General features: G+C 30.3%; 1 protein-coding gene across 4 annotated transcripts; it reads right to left on the bottom strand.

Moving 5' to 3' along the window:
- Window positions 1-435: 435 nt before the first annotated feature.
- Window positions 436-8,776, bottom strand: LOC105967808 (uncharacterized). Of its 4 annotated transcripts, XM_088822657.1 has the most exons (9): window positions 8,456-8,776; window positions 5,857-6,497; window positions 4,696-5,816; window positions 3,475-3,713; window positions 2,197-2,382; window positions 1,750-1,833; window positions 1,429-1,539; window positions 1,078-1,168; window positions 436-782 (listed from the first exon to the last, which is right to left on the bottom strand). In XM_088822657.1, the coding sequence occupies exons 3-9, from the start codon at window positions 4,733-4,735 to the stop codon at window positions 751-753; spliced, it is 783 nt and encodes a 260-aa protein (XP_088678783.1). In that variant the 5' UTR covers window positions 4,736-5,816; window positions 5,857-6,497; window positions 8,456-8,776; the 3' UTR covers window positions 436-750. The 4 variants fall into 4 exon arrangements, with proteins under 4 accessions (XP_088678783.1, XP_088678784.1, XP_088678786.1 ...); XM_088822658.1 differs by lacking the exon at window positions 5,857-6,497 and having other exon boundaries at window positions 4,696-4,928; XM_088822660.1 differs by lacking the exon at window positions 5,857-6,497 and having other exon boundaries at window positions 3,475-3,697; window positions 4,696-4,928; window positions 8,456-8,775.
- Between the last annotated feature and the right edge of the window lie 14,914 nt (window positions 8,777-23,690).

The raw sequence follows: 23,690 nt of genomic DNA on the forward strand, positions 1-23,690 counted from the left end.
TGAAATATGCTCTAGTTTGTACTCTTTTTGTGTAAAAAATACAGTTTTCGATGTACCACAAACTGATATATACAAACTAAAAATCACATATTATGATCATCTTGCTTCATAATGTAGAGTTTGAATGGGATAAAACGGGTACAAAAGTGATAATATTCCATATAATCTCGAAGATTCCACTAAATTTGATGAGTTGAGGGGGTGGTTGTAATTATCCAAACAAGAGGGGTGTTTTTGTAATTTGACCATACCTCAGGGGGGTGTTTGTAATTTACCCAAATAATTACAAAAATCCATATCTACATTACATGAAACTATTGAACTTTGGAGATAAACATGAAACTAAAGCTACTCAGATCATTAAGTCAAATAACCCAAGCTTGAATGGCCTTGCCAGCTTTTCCTAGGTTGACGTTATTAATTGCGATGAGATGATAAAGGAAAAAAAGGAATAAAAAGATTTAAAGATGGAGAAAACCAATCAAGAAAGCAAAACAAATACCAAACATAGCCTACTACATAATTCCAAAAAAGCAAAAAGACCGAGGAAGTAAGCAAAATCGACGGCAACTAACTTTGTTCGAAACAAATTTAAAAGGAGTTTTTGGCCTGAAAGAGAAACTAATAAGCTTTTCAATCAATGGAGAATGATAGAAGCCTTGCTTACTGTTTCGGTTCTTGCATTCAGTATACAATGTATTCTATCCTCATCATCAAATCTAATGTTACGCCTCAGATAATTAGCCCACCTCAATCTGCAGCCCCTCCATGTATTTTCAGACCTGATATATATGACCAACTCAATAAATGAGTAATAACATAAGACAAGGTACATATACATATACACACCCATATTAATCTAGTCCACTTCTCATTCTATTAATGTAAGCTTGTAGCACAGATTTTATTAATGTCAATCGAGTAATATTTGTAAATTCTATGACAAAGCTAATTCACCTCTATATTCTAACAAAAAACTTACTTCCTCAAATATGAGCACACTTCAACATAGTTTTCCATAATAAAGAAAATGACATTAAAAGCCGTACAAAGAAATGATTAAATGCCAATATATACCTGTGGCCGTAGTATTTTGTTGTTGCTCTATGTATTTCAGAGCTTTAACTTTTGACCGGAATGCTCTTGAAACACCCGGTGCGTAGTATCTCTGCATAAAAAAACAAAACATCAATTCTTCATTTACTTTCCATGTTGCACATCAATTGATGATTTATCGTTGGTTAGCCATTTAGTTTTTGGTACCCCTCTTAGTTTGGAAAGAAATTAATTCCTTTCAATGTAACTCATTACAGTAGTAGCTATACCTACTAAAACAAGGAGACGTGGAAAAAATAAAACAAGACAACAACGAAAAGTGAAGGCTAAGAGTATATATATACATATAACAATTAATATACCCTAAATTACCTTGTCTTCGTATCCGGGAAATTTTCCAGTCAACGGCCTTTTGTTTACTCGCTTCACCCATCCTTCGGGCATCCACGAGTCGTCATCCACTTCTGTTTTCTTGGTTGGCTTCTGCACAAAATATTAGATAAAAATTAATACTTCAAAAAGTGAAGCCTCCATTCACAGTTGACAGGTCATTGTTTCCATGTCCAAATCTCTAATTCTATTCAATCGCCGCAAGCAAGAATTAATTAATTTAATACAACCTAGACAGCAGATATATACGCGATAAAATCACACTTGCATGCACGGATAAAATAGCTACAAGAGAAGGCATACCTTTGTTGCACCACCTAATTTTGCTTTTTTCTGCTTTGAAGGTCCACAAGGCATCGCAGAACCTTCTCCGACTCGTTCTCGCTCCTAAATAAGTTGAAAGTACAAAAGTTGATTAAAATTTTGCAAAACCATATATCAAAATCTATGGTAAAAGCATGATAAAGTCCATGATGCAACAAATATATAACAAGATTCCACAATATAGATATATATATATATATATATATATATATATATATATATATATATATATATATATATATATATATATATATATATATATATATATACATATATATACATATAGATATACATATATATACATACATATATACATATATACATATATATACACATATATATACATATATGTGTGTGTGTGTGTGTATATATATAGATAGATATATCATTGGGTTCTGAGGCTTGGATCTAGCTCATCTACTTTACCTCGAGAGGTTGATTTGCTGCGGAAATTCGCAAAACGAGCGCGGGTTGTTGAAGCAGCTGAGGCTCTATGAAGGATGAAGGTGCTACTTCAAATGGAGCTATAATTACTTCATATGGCCAGAAGAGTGATTTAATATCATCTTCTTCTTCTCCAAAAGGTGGCTCTGCCGATGGTTGTCCTTCAACCTACAATCAGTCAAGAACGTACACACGGTGAGCGTATTTCATATAAATCAAAAGCAAGGAAAAAAGCAAACAAAATCATGAGAATAAAGGCAGCATAAGTTGGTTTTCCAATTAGAGTAAACTAAGTTAAAAAAAATCTTCTCTAGCAAGATTAATACCCAAAACCAATACGATTTCGAGATTTAGACAGCTAAGAATCATCGAATTACAGAGAAAAAACACGATAAAAAAATGTCAATTTAGTAACCAGTGTAATATACCAAAACTTTATTTAGTAGGTAATGAAGTATTGTCAATAAACTCCGAAAGAAATCTAAAAGCCTTACACAAATTGAACATTTTCTAATACATCTAGCTTCTAAGCAGTCAAGAGGAGGTTTATGCTAGCACATTTGTAGTAACTACTTCCAATCACAAACAGCATCCCATATTTTGCATTCTCTTAACTCCAATCCTACAAAAACCTATGAAGTATGTTGCATGCTGGGAAAATAAATAATCAAATGAAGAAACAACATCATTCACCAAATGCAAAATGGAACTGCGGCATAAAGGTGTCGTAATCAATGATGTAACTGAGAAATATCAACGAAGATAAACTCCTCATATCTAACACAGATAAGTACCCCCAACAACCCCATACCCCCACCCCCCCCCCCCCCCCCCCCCCCACAAACAACAAGCCCCAGTCACACACACAAAGTCACAAGGTTTTCCCGCATAGCATAAATCAAGAAGGACAAAAATAGATATCCCTCAACCCATACCGGTAACACATAAAACAGTGAAAAAGCAACAATCTTTACACATCAAATCAACATATCCTACAACTTAGAACTGGCAGAGAAAGTTTTCATAACAATCCAGGTGAAACATGAGAACTAGCAACAGAACTCCAAATACCTAACACATATATCAAACAACCCACCCATCCCCACCCCCCACACTACAAAAACAAATGAGAAAGTTTAGCCACAGAACCAGGAGATTCAACAACAAAGCTACAATCTTTACACATCAGACAAAATAAACATCGACCAAAAAACAATCAATCAATCAAGAAAAAATGAAGAACTGAAAATTCAATAATACCTCCTCCATCTCCCGAAGAATAACATCTCTCTCCACGTCCTCTGCGATTGACTCCGGCCATGACATGGCGATCGCATCAGCCAAGCACTCTGGCTCTTTGAACACACTAGTGGAGCAAGGCTCGCTGTTTTCTGCTCTCAACATTTTCAAGGGTTTCAGACAAAGATTTAGGTTTTTTTTATTTTTGTGTTTTTTTTCCTTCTGGTGCAGGATAGATATATAGCTGTAGAAATACACATCTGTCATCGGGAATATATGGAAACTGCATTAATTAGTCCACATCAGGAAATTTTTTTATAAATTTGAAATGGCTCCATTCATCATTTAGAACTCATTTGAAATATTACCGAAAAGGGAGAAGTGAATCAGCTAAACAAGATTCAGCATTTAAATGTTGAATTCCAATTAGTTTTCTGTTTAAAGACAAACATTAAACACCTCCTAAGATGGATTAGATTTTTAGCACATTTACTATTATTTTTGCAAGTGATTATAGTTACGTTTACTAATTTCGCATATTTGCATTATCACCACTTCGTTTACTAGTTAAAGAGTCTATTCACAAGGAAGGGTATGTTTTTTATATCATAGAATATAAGAATTAGTTATTGGAAGAAGTGAAAGATATTTCATGAAACATAAAAGAAGGTGGTGGGAAACATGCAATTCATTTATCTAGATTTCGCTCGAGAATGGACTCCAGGCCAGGTGGAGTCCAAATGCTTTCTTGTCGACAAAATAAAACACGGGGAAAAAACAAAGAAAGAAAAATCGTACGAAGAAAAATAGTCTAAAGGCAAATTGCTGGTCACTTTAAACCCTAGTTCAGGCATTTCCAACCTGCCGAAAAACAAAATTTTAAAATTCAAGTCATGCAACTGGCTTCGGTGAAAATATTTCTTTGCAATATTTCTTTGAAAATATTTCTTTGCAATTTAAAATATAATGGATTTGAAAATATTCCACTCAAAACTCCACATGTAACTCTGTTGGTGCCATGCAAAATGAAGTTAAATTCGAACATGGAATATATAAGAACACAAGCAAAAGAATGTATGATAAATATTGAACTTTCAGCAGGTAAATCGATCCACTCCAGAAACATCACTTTATTTCTACCAACAAAATGATTAACAGTACATGATGGTTTTCGACAAAAGTAGTCAATAGACGATTAAAATTATAATACAGAAAATTTGACGGTTGGACAGGAGAAAATACCGGTGTCGTTCTCGAATTGGCAGATCACTGAAGAAATCATATGTGGTTCCTTAGAGAAAAGGGTACGAGAAAGTCGAAGTTTCTCTGGTGACAAACACCACGCACGCGCGGTATTTCAGCATCAACAGAAAGAGAAAAACAAATATAGCAGCGACAGAAAAAGCTACACAGCAGCAGCAACAGCAGTTCATATTCCGCCGCCTTCGACGGTGCATCCTCGGAGCCATCATCAGCTGAGACACAAAACACCAACATATTCAGCCCAAAATAGAGTAGCTGCAGAGCTATCTTCTCTCTCTAAAAAAAATGATTTATTCCAACTCAATAGGGGAAATGTGTCGAAAATGGTAATAATGTATCTTCACCAGGTGATTTTTAATTTTAATTTGATGATAAGACCCTTTAGTTTCTATGAAATTAGATTTTAAACCATTCAACAATGTTATAATTGTTCAAGAAGTTAAAATGTAGGGTCAAGTAATTTTACGATAACATTTTTACACTCATTCCTCTATAAATAATATAAATTAATAAGATTAAACCTATAAATTTGTTTGTTTTTCAAACAGTTGTTGCTGATCGACAAAGTAATCAAGAGATTTGAAGCGCAAAACTTAAAGAGGCTACCATAAGTCTCATCTAACTTAGATAAGACCTAGATACGATTTTTAATCATCGCTCTAAAACTGCTGTTTATGTTTACTATGTTTACTTTAAAATCAAATCGCAATTAATATCCTTTTAACACGTTTGTTTCTTCCTACCAAAACAAGAACTTCAAAATATTTTTTTTAAAAGATCCAGAATCTTCAATACAAAATTGCTCCCGTAAACCATAATGGTCAAAAATCTATTTGCAGTTTCATAAAAGCAATACATCATATGCAATAAAGTATGCGGCACTTCATTGAATCATAAAGTGAGCGGGCGATATTATTCCAACAAAAATTATGTATAGTTGAAATTTAAAACCTAGGGTTGCCAAAAAATTATGTATAACAAATATTCTCACCAATACAGAACTCAAAGAAGCACAGAAAATGAAAATTATCGACCTTAATCTCCAAAGCATGGCAAAATAATTCACATAATATTTACGTAATGATTAGATTAGATCCATCCTGGCAGCTTACAGAAATAAGCAAATTTGAGCAGCAGAACAGCTAAAAGATGTATGATGTGATAAGACCTTGAGTCCCGCAGTATTAAGTCTTTTCTCCATATCTCGACAAACGTACTTCATTTTTGTTCTTCTACGTGCATTTATTTTGTAATACTTCTACCAAAATTATATCTCTTGTTTTAATCATTAATTGTTATGGATGCATGCAAGTGTATATTTTCTATTTCCATTCAGTTAAATATGGACTTGTTGCATTTTCAAGATAGCACATGTAACTAACATGGAGGATCCAATATGATATTTTGATATTGAAAATTTTACATGTCACCTTACAGACTCGGACTATATAATCTGCAAACCTGACAATCTCAAGCACATCAATTTTACGTGTTACACTTACGTAACATAAGCATTCCAGTGGTACACCCAGTATCATGCACAAGTGCATGTGTGTATATACAGTTACATATATACGTATACGTGTACGTGCATACATACGCATACGCACATGCACGCACGAAGACATAAATATAACATTAAATGAACGACTATTCAGATTCCCCAGAGTCATAATTGTAAATTTAAGCTAAATGAACACGACTAGACTTGCCAATAAATGCAATTTCTTACCTCAAAATATATCCAACCTCCAAAATAACTCTGTGCTTGTCTGGTTGCCCTGGAGAAAAATAATAAGAAACAATAAGCAATAAAGCTATTGAGTTTAATAGTTCAAAAATATTTATGTTTTCATGAAACTTAAAGTTCTTTTCAAGCGATTATCATCGAGTCAAAATAGTTAACATACGGGAGTCAGTAATTGATTCCGACACACTTCTTCAAGTTTTCTTCAAGTTGGTAGTGTTTGTTTGTCTCATGTTCATAAAACAAACTGAACTTCAAATTCAAACTGTTGAAAACTTAAAGACTGGACCACGTTGTCTATATTTATTATGAAGGACACGAGCTCTGTATGCTTGAGCTCCAACAGAATCATAAAGCTCAATCTCAGCACATTTGGTTTGTTAAAATTGGGCTTCTCCGAGCTCTGAGCTCATCAGCATTGATTTTTTTAAATACCTCAAATTTAGTTTATTCATAATTATTTGCATAGAAGTGTTAAGTGCTGTTACTTTATAGAGAGTATGTATATACTTAGAAGTGTATAGTATATCACATTTAAAATAGTTAATCTAATATTGAGATTTATAGTACTGTTGCGCATAAAATTAAAAAAATTAATGACAAGAACTCGTAAGCTTGCTTCCAAAAGTGACACAAACCAATCCCGAGCTAACCTAGAAAACACTGAATTTAGTCAAGTCTTAAAGCAGCCAATTTCAGTCGTTTTGTACAATTGTTAAAACCCAACGAGGAACAAAAAATTCTAAAGGTAGTCCAGAAATAATGTTCCATATGTCGTCAAACTTTGGAGTAGGTGACATAAGTAGTAAGTGCTAAGACCCACCAATCAATAACAATATGCAAGAACAATAACTCGATATTCATTATGTTGAGATTAATTACTAAACCTAGTTAATATGAAAATATGTTTAATCTAAAGATGAAAATGCTTCGTTTATACATAACGAAGAAACCATGTACAATACTATGACGCATTATAAGACATTTAAACTTATTTTAATTTGCAAAGTCATTTGAATAATGAATTAAAATCTCCTAGTTATTATTGCTACTCATTTTCCAATCATCTGCATTACTATGATATTTTGGTATTTTCGAACATCAAATACTACATACAACAAGGACTTACTGAAATTTTTAAATATGACATATTTGAGAATGCAGCAGTAGCTAATCTTGAATTTATTATTGCTACAAACACGTAATGAGTTAAATAATTGAACTATCTTATGCCCTTCCTTAGATTTTCCAATAATCACAAGCTAACCAATTCCTAACCTGACATCATCCATTAAACCTCATAAATGAAAAATTTCATGATTACGTGGACACGCAAATTAAAAGTCATATCAAACAAATCGAATAAGTATGACGACGTGGACAAGCAAATTATTTATGGACTAAATTCCATTTGACCTTGACGGGAAATTATTACGTTCATTTATGCAGCATAATTACTAAAATGCATTCAAACGAACCAAGTGTAGACGTTAATACTGATTCTCTGGCAAACAAATACACGAGAAATACAACTAGTACTCATACAACCTATTTTAAGTTAAAAAAACATATTCATCAATCAATCCATCCTTGAGTAGGTTTAACTAGGTCCAATCAGATCATTGATTGATGTGAAATCATGAAAATCAGAAGATTCCATATGCATGTTCAGTTTTAGCTTACCTAAATACAGAATAAGATTATGTTCTTCCTCCATCAGACCTAAAACTCTCAAGCTATTAGGATTCAAATTACCAAATTACAGCTATCTAACCATTCAAATCATCCATGAAAATCCACTTCATCTCGGGAAAAAAAATAGAAATTAAGTAATTTAAATCCTAATTTCGTAGACAAATTCAGGAATAAGCAAGCAAGCGAATACAATAAATGTGTAACACATCTTAAGAAATCAAACAAGGACAATTTCTCAATCAAGCACGCAATGGTCAGTTTCAGAATACCAGGATTAAAACTGCATAGAAAATGTACCTACACAAATTCTAAGCCGCCGCCGCCGCCGCCGCCGCCGCCGCTCAGCGTAGTGCTTTCAAAATTGCAAGCCGCCGCTCAGCCCAGAATTTGAGCCCTCATCGTGCAATTCACAGAGCGAAACAGGGACAGAGTAAAGTATCGGTGGGCGAGAGAGTGTGGTGTTATGCCAGGTGTTACGAATATGATGTGGGAATTCTTCATGTTCTTCCATCTCTATCAATTAAACTCTGGTATCAAATACCTCTTGTATTGACTTTCTTTTCTTTTCTTTTTCATTTTTATTTTTTCTTTGCCAAAAAATTGTTTGTATCATCAGCGTCTCGGTAAAAATATTGGTGATGTTTGCTTATGTTCAAAAGCCATTTTTGAGTTTTATATTATTCATAATACTGAGATCATATTTATTCAATAACTTTATCCATAAATTTATATTTTTTCTTATTAAATTTCTGTTGAAAGTATACTATTCATATATTAATTCATCGATGTGTACCCTGCTTGAATTACTATGTACCAAATCATAAGGTTTTTCATCAAATATTTTGTTGCTATTAAATATATAAATAATGCTTAATAGGTGACGTAATATTGGAAACTAAATCTGACAATATACGATCTTAGGATATAGATCCCTCATGACAAAACTTATTAAAACTAAATGACAAGTTTAACTAAACATTTGTTTCACATTCTTCATAAATTTTATTTCAAAAATGCCCTCCACACACGAAATATAAAATTTGCACCAAGTAATATTTAAACTGCGTTTATCATTTTTTTATTATGCATTTAACATTTTCATTTTGCATCGAACATTTTTGTTTTTTCAGGTACAACACATTACTCTTTTTTTTCTATTCATTTTCATATTTTTTCAGTATTTTAGGAATCTATTTTTTTCCATTATTTTCTACGTAATATTGACAATTATGAATTTGAAAAAAAAAAATCGGTCTCAATCATGTATAGTCACCCATAGGAAACTGTAGTAATCCGTAGTAACCTGTAGTAATCCATAGACATTTGTGATAGCATATTCTTGAAACCCTACATTTTCCTTTTAACCCTAGCCGCTAGACACCCATAGTAACCATTAGACATCAAATCGAAAATATTCGATTCATCCCACCAAACCCTAGATCCACCCACCAAACTCTAGATCTGCGACGCCAAAGGCCACCCACACCTCTAAGGATACCACCCACCCCATCCACGCCGCCATCACCTACCCCAGCATCACCGCACCACCAACACCATTCTCAAACTCCGAGCGCCGCCGCTGGGCCAGCTTCACCCTCGAAGCCGCCTCCGCTACGCACTCCATTGCCGCTTTAGATCCACCGCCGCCACCATAAATCCGACGTGCCACTGCTACCCACTCCGTCGGTGCCTTCAGATACATCGTCACCATAGATTCATTGTAGCCGCCGCCTTAAGATTCAGTTTCGCCCACTTCGCCGCCGCCACCCCGTTTGCTTCTCCAAACAAAAAACTTGTCCACATGGATAGAGAGAGAGAAAAAAAGAGAGAGAGAGAGAGAGAGAGAGAGAGAGAGAGAGAGAGAGAGAGAGAGAGAGAGAGAGAGAGAGAGAGAGAGAGAGAGAGAGAGAGAGAGAGAGAGAGAGAAAGCCATGGAAAGAAAGGGAGAGAAAAAGAGAGAAAGAAAGAGACGGGAGAGGGAGGGGATAGAGAGAAAGAATGAGGGAATAAGAAATAGAAATAAATTTAATTCAAAAAAACGTGAATGCATATGTAGATTAAAAGATTTAGGTTATAAGGGTAATTTAGGGATAAAAAAATAATTAATGATGTATGTCATATATTGTTTCAAATTAAGAATGTAATTAAAAGATTGGGTTTCGACTTGTTATTTAGTTCAAATTAAGTTTTATTTGAGAGGCTCCTAGCATATTACCCAATTATTTTATTATTATATTTAATAGGGGGAATGTAATTAAATACTATATTTTTATTAAGTTGGGTTTAATTTGTGGAACTAATCAGCGCTGACTTCTACGGCAATTTTTCTTGTCTTTTTTCTTTATACAAAACATTTAAAACTAAAAAATGTTACATAAAGGAGGTATTTATGAAATATTTTTATTAGGGTTTATTAGGGATAACCCCCTTGTTCATATTTTCTAATGAGGTAGATCCAATTTTTTTTTCCACTTTTTGAGATAGACCCAATTTTGCCAACTTGGCAAAATATATTATATAATTTCCCTTTAATACCCTTGTTTATTTTTAAACGGCATTTAATTCCTTTAATACGTGATTTGAGATTTGCTGATACGTTAACTAAAATCACGGAATAATATTACGTGAGATCATTGGCCGTTATACCAAATCGTGTATAATATTTTCGGAGGTTCTCTTTCACCGTTCCAGGGGATTTTTATCTTTGAAGATTTCTGCACCGTCGTGGAAATAGGATCGAATTGAGCGCTCATCTGTTGGACGTTGTTAACCGGGTATGAATGCGTTTTTCGATTTATTTTTCGTTCAATGGCTAGGATCGTCGTGTATGGTGGTTAGAAATTTTAAGAGGTGTGTTGATACTTGATTATATGATGTAGAACGTTTTTTAACAAAATTATTCCGTCATATATACATCGTTAATTTTGGCGGATGATGTTTGTTCGGAAGAGGATTGACAGAGTTAGATAAAGATTGTTCACGCATATTGGACCAGAGTTATTTTATATGAACGTCGTAGTTGGTTTACGTAGTAATTGAAATAACTGTCCGCGGTCGTGGAGTTCATGTGTCTGATCCCGGTCGATAGTTGATTTATTTGTTTATAACAGCGGATTTTAGGACTCTGGGTAGTACATTAAAATATACTTTGTAGTCTTTTTTAAGTTATCGTATGAATTTTGCATTTGAAGTTTATTTTTTATCATATTAATATATTTTTTAGTATTTTGTATTTTTAATGTCGTATTATGATTCAAGGTTTTATCGATGGCGAATTTTGTACGGATTTTGTTGAGATTTGGTGGGTTGGTTGCTATAAAGAGGTGTTCGAACGGGTTTACTCGCGGTTCATTGGTTGCATTTGTTATTTCAAAGTGGCCACAACTCGATGGGTGGGATATAAGCATGACATATAGGCTGGAAGGCGTTGGTGAATGTATCTTGGCTGACGATGAGGACATGATTTCGAGGTTTGGTGGGTTGGTTGCTATAAAGAGGTGTTTACGATGTAATGGCTAGGTAACGTTGGTTAAGTGCTAAACCGTTGTAATACAGTAGTATACTATTATGAATATCATATGATACTACCATTATCATTTTATTATACTATTATGAGATTATTAATGTACTAAAGTTTTTTAACTCGACATATTGGTTTGATTGTGTTATGATGTGTTTTAAGTATTTTATCAAAACCCTAGATTGAAATTATGAGATTATTAATGTACTATTTTATTGGTTATGTTGGAATACTTTACGTTGGTTTTGTTCTCAATGTTCTTGTCATTTCAGTGGTGTATTGTTTGTAACACAATTTCATATCACTACTATAACCGTAATATACTATCATAGCAGATTAATGTACTATATTGAAATTATTAATATATTATGTGGTTGAATAATACGGGATCCATAGTCGATTAACGAGATCAATAGTCGAATTAGATCAATGAGATAGTCTATTACATGATATAAGGAAAATTACCCTAATTGATTAGTATTTCAAACAAACATATTATTCAGTTTCCATTTATATTATTATTTTTTCATATATATTATTATTTACCCTAATCGTTTTCATATAATAAGGAAAATTACCCTAATTGATTAGTATTTCAACCAAACATATTATTCAGTTTCCATATATATTATTATTATTATTATTATTCTAGGGGTTTGATGATTTTTCGGCCCATAGTCGATTAACGAGATCCATAGTAAAATTATACCAGTGGGATAGTCTATTAAATGATATGGGATAGTATATTAACACATATGTAATTCGACTATGCATCTCGTTAATCAACTATGGGCCGAAGAATTATCAAAACCCTATATTTGAGTAATCCTAGATTTGAGTAACCCTAGATTGGAGCAGTGACGGCGGCCCATAGTCGATTAACGAGATCCATAGTCAAATTATATCAGTGGGATAGTTTATTAGTATATTGTCGGTTTCGTTGGGCCAAATTACGTGAGTTTGCCAGAGATTTGCTGCCTAAGTATTTCAAGCACAACAATTTCTCCAGTTTCGTTCGGCAACTGAATACTTACGTGAGCTTTTGCTAATCGAATCCTTCGATCTGTAACGAGGAATTTTGGTTTTTTTTTTTTTTTTGTTTCGTTTATTGATTGAGTTGCTTATCTGATGATTTTTTAGGGATTTGGGAAGGTTATGCCTGATCGGTGGGAGTTCTCCAATGAATGCTTTCGGAAAGACGAGAAAAGGCCGTTGTGCGAAATCCAGCGCCGGAAAATTGCTACGACGCTGCACCACAGCGGACGGTGTCTCCATCGGACTCCGGCGAGGAGCAAGTACTTTCCTCATCTAATTTATCCGGCACCGTCCGCGAGATCCGTATAAATTTCTGGTTTTGAGAGGTTTGCAGATTTTTTGGTAGTGGGTTTGTGGGGATAGTGTTTTAACGGGAAAATAGGGTGGGATTTTATATTATTTCAAAAGGTAAAGTAACGTGATTTGTGGGATTTGATTGAGGGTACTTATGTAATTTAGAAAAGTTTGGGTTTTTATCAAAATGACAAATTTAAATTTGGGTCTACCCCTATTATTTGAATGTCTAATGGGGTTATATCTAATAGACCCTTTTTATTAATGATCTATAGCGAAACATCACACATATAATAAATTCTATTATATGAATTGAATTTTAATTCGAAATATGATAATATCACTTATATGCATTAATATGACAATTAAAAAAAAAAGATATTATAATTTAAATAATCCGACATATGAAAACACCACTTGCAAAACTTTAAAATTTAGAACGTTTTAAAATGAAATGACAAGCCAAACGTGAAAATAAAGAAAAAAAAAACAAAGTAAGCATAAAGATGATAACTACTCCGTTTTCTTTAGCTTAATTTTTTGATCAACTTGCTGGTTGAGTGTTGCAGTGTTGCATCGTCCTCTACCTTTTTGAAAACTCTATCACCCGGTCGCTTTGACGATGGAGTAACATAAAGTACTTTATAATCATTATTCTCGGACAATAAAGACGAATCATGACAGGAAAGATAATTAGACAATAAATATATTGACTACGTACATATTGAATTTATAGCTTTTTTGGAATAACAAATGAACATGTTTAATCTACCTTTGACGATATAACAGGACCACCATTATAATCATTTACACTTGGGAAATGTCCACCCACCATTGTTATGATTCTACGTAAATAAAGTACAAAATTAATATTATATAGTAATTAAGAAATAATAAGTAATAATGCAAATGTTTCAAATGTACATACCTTATTCAATTTATAATGTTCCATAAACGAAGTAATGACAGGATCATCAAAACAAACTTTTTGAACACGGTATATTGAATCTGTTGGATTGTGCACATTCTTTTCCAGAACGTTAAGTTTGAATAACATCATTCTATCAATGAGAGCATCAAGTTCTATTGGATATTCCAGATTGTCTTCTCCCTAATTAGTAGACAACCATGTATATGTATTATAAAAAAAAAACAAAAATCAAAAAATGGAAAATGAATTTAAACAAATGTACGTACGAACATGAAAAAAAAATCACGAATGTTTATTGACTTTTACCCTCTCATGTATACGCTGAATTAATGCATTGACCGAAAGATCCAACATCCAGAGTGTTGAACGACTTTGATTGATTCCTTATATGCGACGCACATACATGGGTCGAAATTAAGGTTAAAATATGCGTTGCAAAGAACACATAGTTTGAACTGAGCGCAAATAACTGTTTTGATCGTCATAAAGTACGAACGACTTTGTATAATAAACTGCATGAAAAATATTAACAAAGTTTATTAAAATTAACAACCCAAAAGAAATAAGTACAAATAGTACTCATATGTATATATAAAAATAATTATGAATATAAAACTATGTATGTATGATTATAATAATCTATAAGAAAGGATAAAAAGAATGTAATATGAAACTGTATAATACAAACATTGTGCAATTTGTAATGGAATGGTGGTTTTGAAAAATGAAATCAATGTGGAGGGGTTTAAATAGTATTGAGCATGAACTTTATTTTATGGAAAAAATAAAGTTTCAAAAGAGTTATATATTAGTAAATGAAATCAAATAACACTAATAAAGGAAACAACCCAAAAAATAAGACGATAACTTCTAGAAAAAAATCTTACAATATAAAAAGAAATTAAATGTAAAGACACGAATGGTATTCTGCCATATTAATTTTTTTTTATTGTTGATTAGATATTTTCCATAAATTAGTCATGGCAATTAAAAAGCAATCATCTTAAATTCCTAATAAATGAAATTTTATAACATAAAATTGGGAAGTTGATTGAAAATTTATGGTAAATAAAGATTTAAAACTCAATATAAAATTTGAAATCCGAAATGTTTAAATTTCAAATTAACATAATCGAATTTAATTTGAAATCTGAAAATAAAAAAAAAATTCAAAATATAATAATGTAATCCGAAAAATTTAAATATCATACTAAAATAGTCGATTTTAATTTGAATTTTGAAAATAAAAAAAAATCAAAATATAATTAATCTATTCCGAAAAAATTAAATTTCAGATTAAAATAATCGATTTTGATTTGAAATATGAAATTAAAAAAAAAATGAAAATATAATAATGTATTAGTACAATCATCGTCCTAATAAAATAAGGTATTAATAAAAATAAATTTATAAATTAATCTGTTATAACCGATTGAACGTATACTACGAAATTCAAATTATTATTAACAAAAAATATTGTAAATTTATTAAATAGTACAATGTAAAAAAAAAATTGTTAATAAATTTTTTTATTGAATGGATATTCTAATATTCTAAAATATTGAGAAAAAACAACTGTATTTCTTTAGTTTAATATTTGAATATTAAAAAATATATTTATTTCTAAAATTTATTTGAATATTCCTAAAATAATTCAGTATCCTGGATTTTTTCAATAAATATATTTTGAAATATTGAAAATATAAACTCGATATGTTTTTTCTTCGAATTTATAGAAGATTAAATTTTGAAATAATATATATACATGTGGTAAATGTTTAAATAAGTGTACAAATGTTAAATAGGAAAGAACTTAAATACATACCAAATTAAAAATGACAACTAACCAATTGAGAATTCCACCTCATCAATTTGACGACAACTAAGAAATTTTGATGAATGACATAGACATTTGCCACGTGTCATTCATATAGGGCATGAATCCTCTTTTTATATTATATATATAAGATTAAATTATTGACAAATGTAATGTAATAAAAAAATAAAATAAAGAAAAAAATTAAAAGGACTTGAACTGAATCCATTTAAATTTTATGATTCGATTTAAATATTTGAATAAAATGTAAATGTAAAAAAATGATTAAATTTTACGATTTACAATTTGATTCTTATGATTTTTACAAATTAATTTTATTACTTATTTACAATAAAATTCAATTACAATGATATTAGTTAAATTATAAATAATTAATCAGATTAATACGCCATCGTTAATGGTTGAGCTTAATCAATTCAAATCTTTGAATAAAACATATGAATTGAAAGAACTTGATCTTAACCGATTCAAATCCTACGAATAACAAATTATTCTTACAATTTTAAAGAGTTATACTTTATTATTTTTATGATAAAATTCAATCAAAATATATTATACTTTAATTATAAATAGTCAATTGGATTAATATGTTTTTGTCAGTAATATCTGCCTTTAATATACTGTCAAACCAAGTATTAAAAGAAAATCACAACATAATATTTTGATTCTACTCATTACCAATAGTTTTATTTAAAGTACCAGAATTAATTGGAATGAGTTATAATGTATATTTTTTCTTAAAATAAACATCATCTATATTATTTTTTTATTATAAATATGTTCTTGTTAACAATTATCCTATAATAAAATAATCAATAATTCTAATAGATTTTGTCAATAATAATCCTATAATAAAATAATCAAGAATTTTACTATATTGTTGTCCATAATAGGAATGAGTTATAATCTATTTTTGTTAAAATAAGATCGAGGTCAAGCCCTCCATATCCTCAGCCTCCGCTTCGCCCCACCACTCCAACATTTTCTCCGATGAAATTGGGTTCAGTTTGTAGCTAAGATTCAAGCTTATGATTCTTCTGCAAAATCCATCAACAACCCGTGAACATCCAAGTAAGTATCCACCCCCGTCGAAAACAGATCTTTTCAGAGAAAACAATCCACGAAAAAAAATATTTTATGCATTTTTTTGGCGTCTTCTCCGGCGTCTTTTGATAGTGGCCCACCATTATGCAAGGTACCCGATGCATTCGGATCCAATCATCTCCGTTGTTTTTTCTGCTTTTTATCATCTTCTCCCACGATGGTTGCGATTAGGGCTTTGGCGGTGGTGGCGATTAGAGCTTTGTCTGGGGTTTAGCAATTTTAAGAGGCTTGCAAAGATTCTAGAATTTGGAAAAGAAGAATTGGCTGGTGCGCAACTAGCAGGGAGAAGTTGACAGTGAAGGGGACGAGAAGAGCGGAAGAGGCGGGTGGTGGAAAGAAGAGGCAACGGCGGCGTGAAGATGTGATTGCCGAAGGTGGTGGTGTGAGTTTGGTTGTGATGATGATTTCAGAGGAAATAAGAATTTTTGGGAAATACGTGATTTTCTCTCTTTCCATTTTTTTTCCTTTTTTTTTCCATAAAATATGTGTGATTTTTCCCCTTTATTTAAGAAATTTTAAAAAATTTGTTCCAAAGTTTTGGATTGATTATATTTAAATTCAATTCGATTTTATATTTGTGAAATTACAATTCAGTCTCCTAATTTTAAGTTTCAGAAGTTAAGTAAAATTGTAATTTTGCCTCTATTATATATTAATTATAATTTTATGTTATTAATTGAAGGGTAGTATAGTCACTTCCTTTTGGCAACATATTTATTTCCACTTGGGCGCAGTGAACTAAATAAAATGCAATATAGGGGATTAATTGCTAATTGTTTTAACATGAGGATTTTTTTCGCCATTAAAGCTTACACAGGGTCTGTGCAAAAAACTCAAGAGAAATATAGAAAAATAGTAGTTTTGAAGAATAAAATTAATAAAGTAATGAAAAAAAAACCGTGTCAAACTTGGTTGAAACAGTCCAACCGTGACCCGGATGCCTATCCGATTTTGTGTCCGATCCGATTCCGACAACATTGCTTTCCATTATCAACAGATGGAAATACGAGTTTTCGATTTATGTTTAATCAATCATATATATAATTTCGTTTAAAATATAACTTGCTAACAAACACTTTGTATTAGCATATCTTTTAAAAAAATATAATTTCAATTTATATTAGCATTACTATTAGTATTAGTTTTAACAGTAGCATATTAGCATTAACATTAGCATTAGCATTAACATATAATTTTCAGATTAGTATTAGTATTAGCATTAGTATTAGTATTAGTATTAGTATTAGTATTAGTGTTAGTGTTAGTGTTAGTATTAGTATTAGTATTAGTATTAGTATTAGTATTAGTATTAGTATTAGTATTAGTATTAGTATTGATATTAGTATTAGTATTGTCGGTTGATAATGTTCCGTAATTGGTTCGTTTCATAAATTACAACATTATTGAAAATCTTTAACTGCATTCTTTTCCGTTTATAATCAACGAGCGTAAGAATTGTGTTTGATTTAGTTTAATTATTTTACAATTACATATCTTCATTTGAGAAAATGTGTCCCCGTGCATCGCACGGGTGAATAGTAGTAATTGTCCTATAATAAAATAACCAAGAATTTTATTATATTGTTGTCCATCATTGGAATGAGTTATTATCTATTTTTGTTAAAATAAATATCATCTACATTATTGTTATAAATATATTATTATCAATAATTTTCCTATATGCAATAATCAATAATTTCAAGACATTCTTTCCAATATTTTTTTCCTATTATTGTATTTATTATTATTATTATTTATAGGTTATTTATATTTAATATATGTTTTGCATTTTTTTGTTTAAATATAAGTTTTGTTGTGAAAATTAGTATTAAGATAACTACTAATGTTTTGAAATATATAATTAAATATGAGAATTTGCACTCTTAATATTCAATAAAAGAAAAAGAAAACGAAAAATCACGATTAGTTCTAGCGATGGAAAATTTCAATTACTCCCCTCTTTTTTCTTTTGCCTTTTCATTTCCCTCTTCTTTTCTTTCCCCTTGCCATTTTCCTCTTCTTTCCTTGCCTTTTAGATTATTATTTTAACAGTATATCTTTTCTTATTTATTTTATATTCAGTATTTAAAATTATGATATTTTAATTCGATAAAACTGAGTGGTACATGTACATTATTATTATTATTATTATTATTATTATTATTATTATTATTATTATTATTATTATTATTATTATTATTATTATTATTATTATTATTATTATTATTATTATTATTATTACTTTTTATAGGTTATTTATATTTAATATATGTTTTGCATATTTTAGTTTAAATATATGTTTTCTTGTGAAAATTAGTATTAAGATAACTACTAGTATCTTGAATTATATAATTAAATGTGAAAATTTGCGCTCCTAATATTTAGTAAAAGAAAAAGAAAACGAAAAATCAGGATTGCTACTAGCAGTGTAAAATTTTCATTTCCTCCCTCTTTTTTCCTTTACCTTTTCATTTCCCTCTTCTTTTCCCGTTTTCATTTCCCTCTTCTTTCCTTGCCCTTTTAGATTTTTATTTTATATGTATTTATTTATTCTTATTTACTTTATATTCAGTATTTAAAACTAAAATATTTTAATTCCATAAAATTGAATAGTACATGTGCAGATGTTGTTAATTAAACATAATAAAATATTGAAAGTTAAATATTTTTTTAAATTAATATTAAAGACTTTATTTTAAGGGAGTTATTTTATAATTTTAATTGTATTTCGTTTCTTATTTACTTTATGTCCAGTATTTAAAAATATGATATTTTAATTCCATAAAACTTAATTGTACATGTACAGATGTTGTCGATTAAAAATAATAAAAAATTAGAAGTTAAATAATTTTTTAAATTAATATTAAAGCAAAAATGCTTATTTATTTCTTTTAATACCTTGTAAAATATTTTTAATTGTTTTTTTAATTTTGAAATTATATAAATGTCAAAAACTCCATTTTAAGTAATTTTCAAGTTTTTATTATTTTAAAAATAGTTATCACAACATATTTGTAATAAAACTACACTGGCACTTGTATAGAATACAAATATTATAATATTAATATATATAGTTTAATTTATAGAACAAATTTCACGAACAAGCTTTAATTGAAAAGAAAACAAAATTATTTCACATACTCCATATTGATGCTAACTCGAGTAGGAAAATAAAAAAAAAGATATTATTTTAATTATAGATAGTTAATTTATTGGACGAATGGCAAATAAGCCCATGACAAGGGACTTAAATGCACATTGGTCCAAAGAAAACAGTATTTCAAAGAAACTCATCACCATGTCTTTCGTTTAAAGTGAAATGCTTTTTACGGTTTGAAAATTGTTATTTATGGTTCATAACAAAAAACACTTTATCTCTCTAAAACTCCAAAACCTCCCAAAAAAAAACCCAAAAACCCCCAAACTGCAAATAGCAAAAAAAAAAAAAAAAAAAATCGAAAATTCAAAATCAAGCTTGAAGAAGGGTTGGGCTTCAATTTTCTGACGTAATTTCGACTCCTTTATGTGTAATATGCATTGGGTAGGTCGATTACGGAACCAATTTCAAGTTAAAATGCCCTATAAATCGATTTGTAGGGATTTTTATTTTCGCACATACATGGTAGAACGCCCAAGGCGGGCGCCCAGGGCGTGTACGAACGAACGCCCGTCCGGGTGTTCGTACACGTCCTGGGAGCCCGACTTGGGCGTTCAATTAAGGTGTAGCCGCCTGGTTTGGGCGTTCAATTTAGTGTTTTGAACTGTAAATAGCAATTTTCAAACCGTAAAAAGCAAGTCCCAGTTTAAAATACCCTCCATAATATAATTCTTATCAATTCCATTCATTATGCGCTTACTTCCTTAATATTACACATTGGCCCCAGATTTAAACAAATATATCACAAAAGCCCAATTTTAATAATTTTTTGAAAAAATATTTTTTTTCCAGAAAATAATTTTTTTTCTGAAATTTATTTTCCCGGCCTGATTCCGGCATTGACTTTTTATTTTATTTATTTATTTATTTATTTTCGAAAACTTCTTTTTTTCTGAATTTTTTTTCCGGCCGGTCTCCGGCGTCGACTTTTTTTTTTGAAATTTTGTTTTTTCTTAAAAAAAAATATTTTAAGTAATATTACTGTCTTGGCTGCTAAATTACTGTGTCAGACAGTAATAGTACTATCTAGGACAGTAATATTATGAATATTATTTTTCCGAACAGTAATATTACTAATATTACTGTCCCAAATAGTAATATTATTGCATGAGATAGTAATATTACGGTCAAAGACAGTAATATTACAGTCGAAGACAATAAAAATGCAGGCGAAGACGATAAAATTAATTAATACAGTAATATTAGTGTCTGGGACAGTTAATTTACTGTTGGAGACAGTAATTTAGCAGCCAAAACAATAATATTAATTAAAATATTTTTTTAAGAAAAAACAAATTAAAAAAAAAGTCAATTAACAGTTTAATTACTGTCTCTGACAGTTAAAGAACTGGTGGAGACAGTAATTTAGCACCCAAGACAGTAATTTAATTAAAATATTTTTTTAAGAAAAAAAAGTCAATTAACAGCTAAATTATTGTCTCCGACAGTTAAATAACTGGTGGAGACAGTAATTTAGCAGCCAAGACAGTAATATTAATTAAAAAAATTAAGAAAAAAAAACCAATTAACAGTTAAATTGCTGTCTCCGACAGTTAAATAACTGCTGGAGACAGTAATTTAGTAGCCAAGACAGTAATATTAATGAAAATATATTTTTTTTAAATTATAAAAAAAAGTCAACGCTCGAGACCCGGCGGTCAACGGCGGTTGACCTACCGGAAAAAAAATTCAGAAAAAAAAAAAAGTTAAGAAAAAAAGAAGAAAAAAATCAACACCGGAGACCGGCGGTCTCCGGCGGTGGCGGGTTAAAATTGAAATTAGGGTTAAAATTGATTAATTGGTGAAATTGGGCTAAAGTGGGGGTGTTGGAGTTGAATTAGGTTTCAATGAATTGAGGGTAATATATATATATATATATATATATATATATATATATATATATATATATATATATATATATATATATATATATATATATATATATATATATATATATATATATATATATATATATATATATATATATATAAAAGGATTTTCCTTATTTGCAAGTAAGTTTGAATGAGCTGAATTTATTTGAAAGACAAAAAAGTTGGATGTCCCTCTTTTAATTAAGTGCCTTTGTCATGGGCCTATTTGCCATTTGCCCTAATTTATTTTACTCATCATCTATAGTTGTATTTTAAGGAGCTTAAAATGTAGGTCCCTAGTAACAAAACTTATTAGAACTAAATGACATGACTAACTAAACATTTTTTTCACATCTTTTGTACAATTCATTTAAAAAATGCCCCTCCACTCACAAACTCGAAATTTGCATAAAGTAAATTCAAACTATGTTTATTATTTTATTTATTATGCATTTAATATTTTCATATTTCCATCTAATATTGTTTTTTCTACAAATATCTGTTTGTCTTTTTTCTTTTCCTTTTTTTACATAATACTGGAAATTACAAAAAATAAAAATAAAAAGGACATTATTTTTTCATTTTTTAAAATTCAATTTATATATATTTCAATATGTCTGTAGTAGACTATGATATACTACGGCGTACTATAGTATACTATCCGAAACCTAGCTGCCACCGCAGCACCCGCAACCATAATCACCTAGCAATTTTGAAAAAATCTAGATCTGCCATCTTTTAACCGAATCCAAGCAAAATCTCTTAAAAAAAAAAAAAAATAATCATATGCAATTAGTCAAAATATGCTTTTAATAACATCCTCACCATAACCACAACCCCCAGCCGATGCCGCCTTCACCACGATTCTACCAGCCGCTCCCGCTCATGCTCTTTCTGCTGCCGCCACTAGTTTCATGCTACTAGTGGAGAAATCGAGAGACATGGAGAGGTGAGAGAGAGAAGAAAAGCGAGAGAGAAAGCGAGATACTGAGAAAACGTGAGAGAGATGGAGAGAGTGAGCACGTGATAGAGAGAGCTTGAGAGAGAGTGATAGAGAATGTGAGAGAGAGAAAACAAAACGAAGAGAAATAAATTTGAATTGAAGAAGCGTGAATGTATAGATTAGAGAATTTAGTGCATAAGGGTAATATTGAGATAAAAAAAAACTTAGGGATGTAGCTCATATATTATTTCAAACTAAGGATTTAATTAAAATATTGAATTTTAACTTGCCAATTAGTTCAAATTAATTTTAACATAGCATATTACCTCTTATTTTAAAGTAGGAAAATTAATTGAAATATGTTAAAATAAACCTCATCTATATTTTTGTTATAAATATGTTCTTGTCAATAATTGTCCTATAATAAAATAATCAATAATTTTTAATAAGTTCTTGTCAATAATTGAGGTAAATCGATTCAAATTAATTGAAATGAGTTATAATCTATTTTTTCTTAAATAATCATTTATTTTATTTTTCATTCGAATTTTTCACACTATCGATTTTAATAACATAAGTGAGTTTCTACTAATTCATGCATTTGTTATATACTGAATTGATTCAATACATTCTCTATATTTTTTAATTGCGGAGATTATACTGAATATAATATAATAATTAATAATAGATGTTTGAAAGTATTAAACCGCGATTCTTTATATATTTCAAAATTTAATATCTTACATTTGTTAATTTTTAACATTATTTAATAATAATGAATATGGAAATTCATAATTTATTTAACATTATTTATATCGATTAAATCATTTTACACAGAAA

The sequence above is a fragment of the Erythranthe guttata genome, chromosome 9, assembly GCF_056151865.1.
Source record: "Erythranthe guttata isolate IM_541 chromosome 9, IM_541, whole genome shotgun sequence".
Lineage (NCBI taxonomy): Eukaryota > Viridiplantae > Streptophyta > Magnoliopsida > Lamiales > Phrymaceae > Erythranthe > Erythranthe guttata.